Source organism: Chrysemys picta, chromosome 4, assembly GCF_011386835.1.
Source record: "Chrysemys picta bellii isolate R12L10 chromosome 4, ASM1138683v2, whole genome shotgun sequence".
Classification (NCBI taxonomy): Eukaryota; Metazoa; Chordata; order Testudines; family Emydidae; genus Chrysemys; species Chrysemys picta.
Window position 1 is genome coordinate 128,678,894 of NC_088794.1, and position 13,205 is coordinate 128,692,098.

General features: G+C 40.5%; 1 protein-coding gene across 7 annotated transcripts in view; it reads left to right on the forward strand.

Annotated features, from left to right (window-relative positions):
• LOC101941060 (B2 bradykinin receptor) overlaps positions 1-9,996 on the forward strand; it is a 43,994-nt gene extending 33,998 nt beyond the window's left edge. For 3 of the 7 annotated variants that reach the window (XM_005307028.4, XM_065593556.1, XM_005307027.5), the window contains 2 exons: positions 3,731-3,814; positions 7,035-9,996. In XM_005307028.4, coding sequence (XP_005307085.1) covers positions 7,042-8,175 — 1,134 coding nt within the window. In that variant the 5' untranslated portion in view covers positions 3,731-3,814; positions 7,035-7,041 and the 3' untranslated portion in view covers positions 8,176-9,996. The remainder of the gene's footprint in view (positions 1-3,730; positions 3,815-7,034) is intronic. The other 4 variants (XM_005307029.4, XM_065593554.1, XM_065593555.1 and 1 more) reach the window with 3 other exon arrangements.
• The last annotated feature ends 3,209 nt before the right edge of the window (positions 9,997-13,205 follow it).

The window sequence follows — 13,205 nt, forward strand, 5'->3', positions numbered from 1 at the left end:
GCAATAATTTACACACAAACAAGATCACTTGGCCACTGTTTTCTTAAGTGAACAAAGCTGGAAGAGCAGTAGTAGTAATAACAGTTAAGTTTCAGTGTTTCCTATTCAAAAATGTGCTCTTGTGTGTCTTTGCCCCACGAGAGCAGGTCAGCACCTCCAAAAGCCACAGACATGGCCACTTTTCACTGTGGAACAAAATATTTCTAAAGTATATTTAAAAGCTACCACCTTGCAATGAGTTATATGTTAGCAGACTCCCGTGCTGTCCTAGAACCCCACTGACTTCACTGCATGGGCAAAGAGAACCACCTGGATGAGCTGCATTGCAGGACTGGGTTCTAAATAGGTAAAGAATGTTATGAGCTTTCACAGCAGAAGGTGTGTTCTCCTTTATACTTTTTTTATTATGTGTGGTACAGTAGTGCTTAGTAACCCCCCAGTCATGGGTTAGGGTATCATTGTGTGTTAGGCTCTATACAAACACAGAAAATTATTTATCAATTGCCATTACTTCTCAATGGACCCAAGTCTGAGATCATAGCAATTTAGCTGTGACATACCTAGTTAGTGCAAGCCAGCATTGTCAAGCAATGGACATTTTTACTTTAAAAATACAGTCTCTTCCTTCTTTAATTATGGGTGAGGGGGGGATGGAAGTTATTCATACTTGCACAGGCAGCATGTAGAAGAGTGACTTACTGGCCAACAGACCTCCACATGGCGGGGCATGGCACAGCAGGCTCTCTGCACCCGGTGTCCTTGCCAACAGCCACTTTGGCCCTCTACGGTCCGCTTTGTTTGGTGACAGCCCTCCAGCCAGATCACCTTAAAGTCTTACTCTTTGGAGGATATTAGTGTCCCACAGAACTCTAATTATTAACAAAGCATCTTATTCCCATCCAGGGCTCCTCTGCAGTTCCACTTTTCTCACAAAGCAGCAGACTCCTAGGCTTCCTCCCTGTATCTCCCAACAGGGCACAGAAAACCCCAAACAAACCAAACTAAGGCCATCTCCACCAAGTCCGACTTGAGCTTTTAGTCCTACCAGGATCTCCCCAGCTGCCTCTCCAGATCCAGAACACCAACTACCTGGGCTCCTTTTCACAGGGCCTACCAGTGGGGCTAACTCCTCTCCTACAGTTTCCCCATAAGTCCTTTCCTAGAGTGAAGGGAAACTCCAACCTACTCTCCTCCTAGGCCTCTCCTGTAGCTTTCACTTCCTTCCTTTATGTAGATGACTTAGCTTTGCCTCAGCTAGGTCTGATAACAAATCAAGCCTGACACACCCTCCAGATGGAGCAAAAGGGGTTAATTAAGCTCTCAGACTTCTGTTAACCCTTTGTTCACCTCGGTGGTGTTTACACCCCACCACATGGCATCAAAGGCAAGGAATATCTATCTATTGCTTGAGTCAGGGAAGCCTGTGGTGATGCAGTTCAGCCCTAAATCTCCAGCTGACGTAAGCAAACAGCCATTTCAGGATATGCATCTATTTTACAAAATCAGAGAAACCCTAGGAGACTAGAGACCTTAAGCGCTCTAGAAATAGTGCATTGTGTTCAACAATTAAATTCCAGTAGTTCCTCAGTCTGAAATTTGAAGAATGACTTCAGAGCAAAGAAAGCAATTACTGTTAATGCCTGCCTGTCCTTGTGAGAGATGAGCTACACAGAGAACTGTGCAAAAAAATCTGCAGCTCAGCAGAGGCGAGATGAACATCAGATTCTCTGAGTCAAATCCTGAGCTGTTTGCCAGGTTACTTCAGCTGAGGTTCCCTAGCCATTTATATTTACTTGTGATGGTTTTCTAGCATTGGACAGTGTTTAAACAAAGAAATGAAACCAACCCATCCTTGGAAAGGCATTGTCTTGGCTTTTAGCCTTTCTGTATCCTGCCTGGTCAATATTTACACCCTGCGTGTAAACATGTAACTATTATTTATTGTTACATAATTTATGATAAATAAGCTAATGGGCATGTGATGTCACTGTAAATGTTTGAAAACCATGGCTTAAGGACACTTACCATTTCCACAGCTGTGTAAACTATGGATCATTCAGTAAATGCATGATATAAACAAGTGGTAAAATCAAATGAGCGCTCGTCTACACTGCAGAAAACATGTTGCATAACATTGCAGCATTTAAATATATTACCTAAGTTGATCTCAAAATCCTGGTTTATGCAGTATTCATAAATTACTCCCACATCTATACCAATATTTGATTCTTACAAAGTGCTTTTCATCTCCAAAGCTTTATAACTAACATTGGGCCAGATTCTGGCTAACTGCTGCATGGATGCTCACAGATGGGAGGGGTAAGGTAGAACCCAAGATGCTCCTCTATCTTTGGGCTCAATTCAGGGATTGGCCAGAATCCTCACCAGGAACCTAGACTCTGGTTGCTTCAGCCCTAGGTAACTCAAAGAGAGCACAGAAGGAGAGGCAGCTTGATGCAACCCCCACTGAGGTCAATCGGAGTCTTTCCATTGAGTTCAAAATGTGATAGACCAGGCTGAGGATGAGGGTTGGATCATGGTTCCACTCCACACAGGCTAACAGAGCTGGTTGGTCACTGAGGGAAGTGTACTGCATTCCTTTCACGCTTGTTGCAGCAAAGCTCAATGGTGACTGCCTGGGCATCTCTAGCAGAATTTTGGATGAATCAGCTAATACTGGATTCACTGGGGGATGTAGGCACCTTTCACGTTAGTTGCCTAAAATTGACATTTAGGCCCGCTGGCATTCACAAAACCACCACTCTGTTGCTACCTAGCCCTGGAGGTACCTGAAGTCCCTGGGCACTTAAGTTTCCACCACTACATTCTCCATGGTGCCTAAATTTCTGTCACTGGACATGCACAAAGCCACCTAAGAGCAGCTTGACACCTAACTCATATCTAAGCTGCAGCTGGATTCACAAACTAGATGTTCCCCCACATATCTTACCTTTGGAGCCCTGTTGGGTAGGGGTGCTTAGAGGCTGTCTAAGAACATGCCTACCTGATCAGGACCTATACAAAATATAGCTGATAGAGAAAATGGTGCCTATGGCCCAGTAACTAAAGCACTCAGTTAGAATCTAGAAGATCTGGGTTCAAATCCCCACTCCGCCTGATATATTGGGGGGCAGAGCTTGGCTCTCTCAGTATTTCATGCAGGAAAGAAACCTGCCTCAAAGTAGCCTGTGGATTAGGGTTCTGAGGTGGGAAAAGATTTCACACATAGTATCTCCATTGTAACAGGCTACATCTCAACTGAACACAAAATGGAAGCTAGCTAACTCAAGCAGTATGAGGGGTCCAGTACACAGAAGACAAAATCATAGTCATTGCATAGGCTACAATGCCAATAATTTACTTTATTTTACAGAATTGTCTTTGTAAATGCTTCCCTTCTAAAAATGTAATCCCAAAGAGATGAGGTGAGGGAGAAATATCCTAAAACATGTACTCTCTCCTTATTGTGCTGCTATTCACTGTAAAATTAACATTCTGCAGTGGGGTAGTCTTCTTCTGCTAGTCATAATTATGAGGAGAAGGAATAAGAAATTGCCAAACAATGTCACAACCTTTATGAACTTTCTTTGAATCGCAAATGAATGCCTTTTAAATATGTGCATACGTCCAACCACAGAGCACAAAATAAAGGACTCTTCTAATGCTCTTCACCAAGTCAGAACCTTTTATGTTACTAACATGAAGATAAACAGCTTCTGTTTAATTGCAGCATCCTACGGGACATCTGTTCAGGAATGACCAATTGATTGGTAGTCGTCCACCAGTCTGCCGAGTACATTTATGGCATAAATCTGTAAGTGCTACAGGAAGAGGGAGTAAAGCAAAGTTATTTGCAAAACATTAAATGGACTACCACATCCTCAGAGCTCTCAGATATTTAGCTTATTAGCACTGGTATCCTGATACAGGTGTCGTATGAAACTAGGTGAGAAATTGCCACTGCCAACACTGAACTTTTGCTCAGTGACTTCAGCATTTTGCAGGAAGGCGCTGAATAGAGCAGGAGAGAGAAGTCTGGTGGGAGCCCTTTTGCTGGTATAGAGGAGTTTGCAGTGATGAGGTTGCTTAGAATGGTGGATGTCACAATCCTGGAGCTCACACAAAGACACGATCCTGGCACCAAACAGCTTTTACAATATAAGACAATGAGCAACAAACTAAGGGTGGGGGGAGGAAAGGCTGCAATCAAAATAAGTACAATGTTACACATAAAACTCCTGGTATGAGTGTGTTTGGTTTTAAATTATAGGAAGTACATCAAAATTAATTGTACCAAACAGCTCCAAAAATCAAGACCTTCGGTCACAGGATAACTCACTGTGACATGCCACTAATTCTTCAGACAATAGTAAAATGGATAAGGGGCCAAAACCAGGCAGGAATTTGAAGAAAATGAGGGAGGTTGTTTGAATGGGTTCTGAGGAGGACAGAGAGCCAGTGATGATGTCAGAGGATGGGGATATGCTCTGAGTTTAGATATGGGTATGAGAAGGTGTTATATTTTGCACAACATGAATTCTGGACAGTTGAGAACACTGCACTCACCATAAAACTTAATGGATACTGAACTTTATCTTGCTCATGGGGGATGGATACACAAATGACCATAGGGTGACCAGATGTCCTGATTTTATGGGACAGTCCTGATATTTGGGGCTTTTTCTTATATAGGCTCCTATTATTCCCCACCCCGGTCCCGATTTTTTACATTTGCTGTCTGGTCACCCTAAATGACCATGATATCTACTTGTCTGCTAAACTCTGTTCCTTTTAAAGTGTCATCTGCCCAGCTCCCTCTGTCTGTTTCATTCCCCTGTCCTGCCCCGCCCTATCTGACAACTATATTATAAACTCTTTGGGGGCAGAGACTATCTTCTTTGTTACCTGCCTTTACAGCAACTTATACAAAAGAATCCCGATCTTGACGAGGGTTCTAAGATACTACAGTAATAATAAATTAATGTCAGTTTTGTAGTGATCCTGCTTCCAGCAAGTATGTTTTATGTACATTTCCAGCTGTCAGCTAGCAAAGGCAGTAACCGGAGCATAGCTTATATTTGCAGACAGTTGAGCCCTTCAATGAGATCTATAGTTGTCCTTTTGCAGTCAAGTTAACAGCTGTATCAGGCAACTGCCTTGATTACAAATACATTTGAAACAGCTGCCAATAAAACTATAATAAAAGTTATGGCATTTTAAAGACTTGGCATAAGGCAAGTTCCATACCTGTCACTCAGTCTTGACAGCTACACTCAAACCCAGGAAGGGCATACTTACAGTTTAAAAATATCACAGTATGCTCTTGGCTGCATAAACAGGGGAATCTTTAGTAGGAGTAAAGAGGTTATTTTACATCTGTATTTGGTACTGGTGCAACTGCTGCTGGAAAATTGTGTCCAGCTCTGGTGTCCACTATTCCAGAGCATGTTGAAAATATGGAGAGGGTTCAAACAAGAGCCATAAGAATGATTAAAGGATTAGAAAAGATGCCTTATAGTGATAGAGTCAAGGAGCTCATTCTATTTAGCTTAACAAAGAGAAGACTAAGGGGTGACTTGATTGCAGTCTATAACCTATGTGGGGAACAAATATTGGACATTGGGCTCTTCAGTCTGGCAGAGAAAGGTATAACATGATCCAATGGCTGGATGTTGGAAGCTAGGCAAATTCAGAATGGAAATAAGGCATACATTTTTCACAGTGAGGGTAATTAACTATTGGAACAATTTATCAAGGGTAGTGGTGGATTATTCATCACTGACCATTTTTAAATCTCAATAGGATGTTTGTCTAAAAGAATTTGGGGAAGTTCTATGGCCTGTGTTATGCAGGATGTCAGACAAGATGATCACAATGGTCCCTGCTAGCCTTAGAACCTATGACTATAACAGTAACAAGCAAGGGGCAGATTTTCAAAGGCCCAGAGTGGCAGCTAGACACTCAACTTCCAGTTGAACTCATCAGAATTTAGGCACCTAACTGACATTAGTGCCTCTGAAGTGCTTCCCCTGAAACATGAAGGCATTCCAAGCTGTGCAATATTAACAACACAGGGCCACATTCTCAAAGAGATTATCACGTGGCATTAAAATTGTCCCACAGAAATCCTGGACAGGCCCGAATTTATGTGACAGACACCATCTTGGCCATCAGACCAGGAATTGAAACAGGGTCCTTCAGACTAAAAGCAGGACTCTCTTGCTGGGGCTGTAACACTCATACGCTCTGTGGATCAGGCAGGGTATTATAGATGCAAAAAATAGGCATGTGAATCCAGCCACTAGAAGGCAAGCAACCCAATTTGCTGGCAGATGCAGGTTTTGCACTCACAAATTTACCTGTCCAAAATTGCAGTTGCACATTAAGTGGTTGCTTTTGAAAATGTGCTTAGCTGCTGACAACATTCATTCCATCACTGTAGTCTAAAAACCATTAAAGAAAGAGGGGGAGAGGATCATCATGTCCTGTAGAAACCAAATCACCACTTTTCAAGGAAGGATATAAAATAACAAGTGAGATGCCACAAGCACAACACCTGCACACCATAAAACTATCAAGAAAGAGAGCGAGAATACAAGTCTGTCCTATAGGAGACTACACTTAACCCTACAAAAAGATAAACCATGAAGAAAACCAACAGCCTGCTCAAGGTATCAAAAATGCTCTAGTTTATATTGCTAGAATTAATGATCCATAAAAACATTTTGTCCCAGCCTCAGTCATCCCAAACCACAGCCCCCGCCCCCCATCTGCCGCTGTTTCATCTCTTCTGTTTTCAGTCACTTGAACGAGGTCCACCTAGGATGCTCCTGTGGTTACTGTCTCAAAGCCTCTGCAGATATGCAGTATCTGTAAGAGGGTAAACCACATGCTATATACAATTAATTGTCAGTCTGTATTCTGTTAAAAGACATGCTCCTACGGAGTATAAACAGTCGATTTTACTTTATTTATCACGTCTTTAGCAGTGATGTGCAGTATACAATTATCTTATTTCACATTTTATTTTCCAGCAGAGAAATGGATTCCATCAGAGCAGAAAATATTTCCAGTGGTATGACTACCTGGAAGCTTGGAATCAATCAGTCTTTTTCACACAACACATCAGAAAACAGCAGCAGCTCTACCTGCATTATTTTGGATGCATGGGATTGGTTATATACATTTCAGCCTATGTTCCTCTGGATCATTTTTGTCCTGGGAGTGATAGAGAATGGCTTTGTCCTCAGCGTTTTGTGTTTCCACAAGAGTCGCTGCACGGTGGCTGAAATTTACCTGGCAAACCTGGCAGTTGCCGACTTGATGTTAGTTTGCGGTTTACCTTTCTGGGCCATTAATATCGCTAATAAGTTTAAGTGGCCTTTTGGCACTTTCCTTTGCAAGGTTGTCAATGCAATCATTTACATGAACTTATATTCTAGCATTTATTTTTTGATGATGGTGAGCATCGATCGCTACCTGGCCCTGGTGAAAACCATGTCTCTTGGACGTATGCGACGAGGTACATGTGCCAAATGGAACTGCCTTATCATCTGGGCGTCTGCATTGCTCATATGTTCTCCTGTTCTAGTGTTCAGGTCTGTCAGTTATGTGGAAGAAGCCAAGGGCAGAGCCTGCATTCTTCAGTATCCATCCACACACTGGACAACTGCAACACACATTTTGCTGAATACTGTGGGCTTTTTGATCCCACTCTGTGTAATTACCTATTGTACTATTCAAATAATCAAAGCCTTACGAGACAACAAAATACAAAGACTCACAGAAACCCAGACTGAGAAGAGAGCCACCATCTTGGTCCTTGCTGTCCTTTTGCTGTTTATCATTTGCTGGCTTCCTTTCCAGATCACCACATTCATTGACATACTAATTCAGGTACGCATCATTTCTGACTGCATTACTAAAGACATCAGTGAATTGGTGACCCAGGTAGCTACATACTGTGCTTATAGCAACAGCTGCCTTAACCCAATATTGTATGTCATTGTAGGCAAGCAGTTCAGAAAGAAATCCAGGGAACTCTACAAATGCTGCCTGCCTAGGATGTTCAACAAATCAGAGTCCATCCAGATGGAGAATTCTTTGGATACTCTGAGAACGTCCATTTCGATTGAATGCCCAAAGAAAAAGTCTGCTTCTTCATTAGCACGATAGCACTGTTTTGCTTATTGCAAAGTTACAAGAAAACCTTTCAACATATCAGTGCGTAAACTGTCCTTAATATCCATTGATTATGGCACCCCATTGTATGCACTGGCTGCATTCATGATGCATGAAAGTTTGGGGAGCCAATCTCAATACAAAACTCCATGATAGGCACCTACTTCTACCAGCTAATGGACAACATTTTTCATGACTGAATCACATTTCATGATATATTTATATATTCATGGCTGAAGTATATTTGACACACTATCATTTTAAATATTTATATTGCTAATGAAGATAAGTGTCTGACATCAGAATATAGTTCTCTAAGTAAAGCCATGTTATAACAGCTATTGTCAGTATTATGAAGCTAACCATAGTACCCATACATTTGAAAGAATACATTTTTAATATAAGGAACATTTTTGAATGAGACTATAGTGAATGGAAGGTCTTATAGGATCATTAATCATAGAATATCAGGGTTAGACAGGACCTCAGGAGGTTATCTAGTCCAACCCCCTGCTCAAGGCAGGACCAATCCTCAGACAGATTTTTGCCCCAGATCCCTAAATGGCCCCCTCAAGGATTGAATTCACAACCCTGACTTTAGCAGGCCAATGCTCAAACCACTGAGCTATACCTCCCCCCTTTCAATTTAAATTGATGTTTAGTGTCCACATTATTTTCCCCCTTTGGTCAATAAGATGTTCCAAATGCTCCAATCCAAAAATTGCTGTTTACATGATTGCCAGGTTATACCTTTTGGGGATTGCTCTGACTTTGATGGGGTGGAAAGGAATGGAGTGGAATCCTATATTCCCTAGAGTGGGACAATTTCTAGTCTTTTACATCTGTGTAACCCGCAACAACAAGGGTTGCACAGGTGTAACTGAGAGCACAATTTGAGTGAATGACTGTAGTTGACAATGTAGAAATGTAAACTGTTCAGGAGCAAAGACTTGTATTTTATACCTGTCTGTAAAGAGTAATTCACATCTGTGATGCTGTATAATTAATACATGAGATTACAGATTAGACATACGTGGGGTATACTCATAAAAAAAGAAAAACAGACGTATAATGGGAAAAAACACACAATAACTGCCTTTGAAATCAAACTGATGCTAGTGGAAGACCTGAATGATGAAGGAATGCATGAGCACATTCTTTATCATGTAATATAGGCTATATCTGCACTGTAGAGTTAACTTAGCTACATGAGTTAACTCCTCATGAGTAAGCCTAGCTCAAGTGAAAGCAGCCACACTGCAAAATGAGTCTGGAGCTGCACAGAGTGATTGTGTTAGCAGCTGCTGAATTGTGCTAACACTGGAGATGAGAGTGCTCAGCGCTTTGCAGAACTGGGCTCTGGACATTAGAGTACAGCTGAAGTCAATTGATGACACTCAGCCTTTTTCAGTAAGTGCTCAACAGCTTGCAGGCTCAAGTCCTTATGCAGTAGCAAGTGTTATTTACTCATACAGTGGATTCACTCCAGTCCTGCTGGGAGCCAAGATGCATATTATGAAAAACATAAGTAGAGTGGCCCTAAATTACAATGAAAGCAGAGCAGGTTCAACATTTTCTGATGGAAAGCTTTTCCCTCAGAATATGCCTTTTTTTTTTTTTTTTTTACACAAATGTAAAATGTGCTGTGGAAATATGTCAATTCTGACAACATTTCATTTAAAAAAAATTTAAACTGTTTCAAGAATGGTGCAATGGAATATTTTCAATTTTTTGTTTCTTAGCTTATTGTTTACAAATGTATTTTGTTTGATATTATATTAGAAACCATAATATAATAAAAAAGTCAAAATCAGACTGAAATGTTTCAGTTTTATCAAAACAGAACTTTTTGACTGACTGAAAACAAATTGTTCTTGAAAATTTCATTTCACAGGAAATACTGAAATGTAAAAATTTCCCACGGGAAGAATATACCAAGTTTGGACTAGCTCTAAATGAAAGAATACTGAGCAACACCCTAGCCTGACATCAAAATAGAAAGTTTTCTTCTCTGATTACCTTCCTAGATAAAAACAGAAGCAGCATGGCAGGTTTGCGAGAGGAAGAATTTCCAGAGAAGTAAGATGAGGAATAATTTATGCAGAGGTGGGGGAAATAGTTATTTTTAAAACAGGAAAAAAGCTACCCTTTTTTGAACCTTAAGAACTCTTTGGGATTGGGTTTGTTTCTGATAAAATAAGAACCTCCCTGAACCTTTGCCCAAAACTTGAACCATTTTGGCCATCTCTAATGATAAGAAAAAAAAATATTTCTGTTTTTTTTTAACATCCTCACTGACGTCACTAAAGACCACACAACTTTCTGCCATAAGCCTTTGGAAACCATTAGAGTCTATCATGTCAAAGCAGCTTTAGTGGGGTTGCTTAGAGAAAGTGAAGGCAGAATTTTGCCCATAATAACTGCAGAGCCCTATTATCATCTCAATAAGCTTATGTTTGTTGTCCACCAAATTCATGGAGAAAAATGTGGGCAGGATCAACACAGTTTTACTATTGGTCATATAAATAAAAGCCATGAACAGTACATAATGGGCACAGGACTGGGAGTTCTATTCTAGGCTCTTACACTATCTGTTTCAGCTCTTATATAGCCTCTGTTACCACAGTATTTGAGCACCTCACAAACTTTCATGTATGTATTCTCACAACCTTCTTGTGAGATAGTATTTCTCTGTCATCCCATTTTACAGATGGAGAACTGAGGCACAAAGAGATCAAGACTCACTTTTTATAGTTCTTTAGGTGTTGTTCTGCTCAGCATTGCAAGGCCTGAGTATCTTAGCCATCTAAATTACTTCAATGCTGGGCAGAACAACACCTAAAGATCTTTAAAATCTGGGCCTACATTATTTGTCCAGGGTCACTCAGGAGATCTGTAGCAAGAGCAGCAAATTCACTCTGGGTCTTCCAAGACCCAGGCTATCACACTAGCCACTGGGCTACCCTTCCTGTCTATACGCCACTCAATCCTTGTGTGTTTGGGGCCAATAACATCACCTCTCTCTTTCTGCTTCCACAGCTGTAAAATAAGGATAACATTTGTTTATTCTCTCATTGGGAAGTGGTTAATATTCATTAGTTAATGTTTGTAAGTCACTATATAAAAGTGTTAAGTATTATTATTTCTCATTTAAGTTCTCAACCATTACTGTACATTGACACATCGCTGTATGTGTATGGAAATCTAAGTAGGCTAAGAACTGTGTTTGAAATGATGTGTGTATGCAGGAAACTTTTTTTTACTGGGCATAGAATAAGTGATCAAATTGTCACAAGTGGATTTTGAAGAGGATCTTAATAAAGAACATAGTATTATCCATCATTTTGTTATACTGTAGCAATAATGTTATATGGAAGATCATAAAAGCTTCACAAGACCTTTATTAGGAAGGAATATCATTTCTAATGATTCGGGTATCGGTCTGAGACTTCTGGGATCTTTTCTCAGTTCTGCTACTTGAATTCTGTAAACTTTGGACAAGTAACTTAAACAAATAGATAAGTAGAGACAAAGAGGTTAACTTATGTCTCAGTTTACCAACTTGATAGGAATGTTCTGAGGTTCAGATAATGATTGTTAAGTGCTTTTAGATCCTCAGATGACATGAGCACTTTATAAGAAAGTCCTAATTCATTTTATCTGAGTGCCTGTATAAGCATAAGATATAAACGAATGTATTATACATATGCATCTTAGACGAAAGGCAATGGCCAGTTACATTATGAAACTGTATCCAAAGGAGTGCTCTTAACCCTTCACATCATACACTATAATGCAGAAGTTACTGGACATGATTCTTTCTAGTGCCCATGCCTTGTAAAGTCTTTATATCTGTGTGGAATACTACCCAATCACAATGCACTCGGCACAACTTTAAATAAGTACAGGAGGTGCAAAGCAGTAGATAAGTAGGCCCACTATGTGTGAATCTGTAGCATAGGCCCTACAGTTCAGTATAAGCTGCCTATTGATCAGTAGATGCCAATAGAATGTGTTGGTTCAACAGTCTATCCTACACATAGGCTTTCTGTATATGCTCCCCAGGATTTCATTGGAATCACTCTCCTCCTCTGAATGTGACACAAAAAATTCTAAAGGTTACAATAAAACTAATAGGAGACAGGAAACAATAATTCTTTGATCCAGTTTAGAAAATGAACAAAGAAATGTTTTTTCAGTCAGTAAAAGTTCAAACACAGCTGCAATGCGTAATGCTCAGTGCATGTGCGCTGGCTGCTCTCAGACACAGATTCCTGTCCAAATGAGGCCAAAAAGGCTCAAAAGCCATTTAAAACTCTGACATGTTATTATTCTCGTCTTACATTCTGAAAAATGACTGCACTTAGAAATGCACCAGCATTAGTGAAGGGAAATATAGGAAAGTCCATGACTCTGGTTGTGCTACGCTTACCTTAGTGAGTCACGATGGCCAGAAAACAAGAATTCTGTTTCGCAAAAAAATGGCAATGTTTTGACGTTTGTTCTCATTCTGTAATGGTGAGTGCCATAACCACTGGACTATTGGTTATTCTGGACTCTTGCTCTCTCGGTGATCAAAACACTCCATCCTCAGAAATCTTCCTCATGAAAATTTAATCAAAACCAATATGTTTCGGCAAAAAGTCTTGTTTTTGATGAATCAGCATTTTCCAATGGAAAAGTTTCATTGAAAAATTCCAACCAGCTCTAATCATGAGAACTCACTGCACAGCCATGAATGACATAAAATCTTTCATAATATTTCCAACTGCTTCCCCAACAGCAAAGCATACTGGGAAGTGGGAATTCAGAGGGTATGTCTAGTCTGCTTCCGTGGTCCCCAGTCACAAACAAATACAGTCTATTTCTTTTCCACCACATGTATCTTTAATCCTCTGTTTTCAAACAGGGCAGGGCATAGTACATGTATACAGGAGAAGCCACCTTCCACCCAGCTTCTCTCCTCCACCCAGCTCAACCTCTGAGCTCTCTGTTCCTCCCAAATATGTATCCTCCCAGTTACT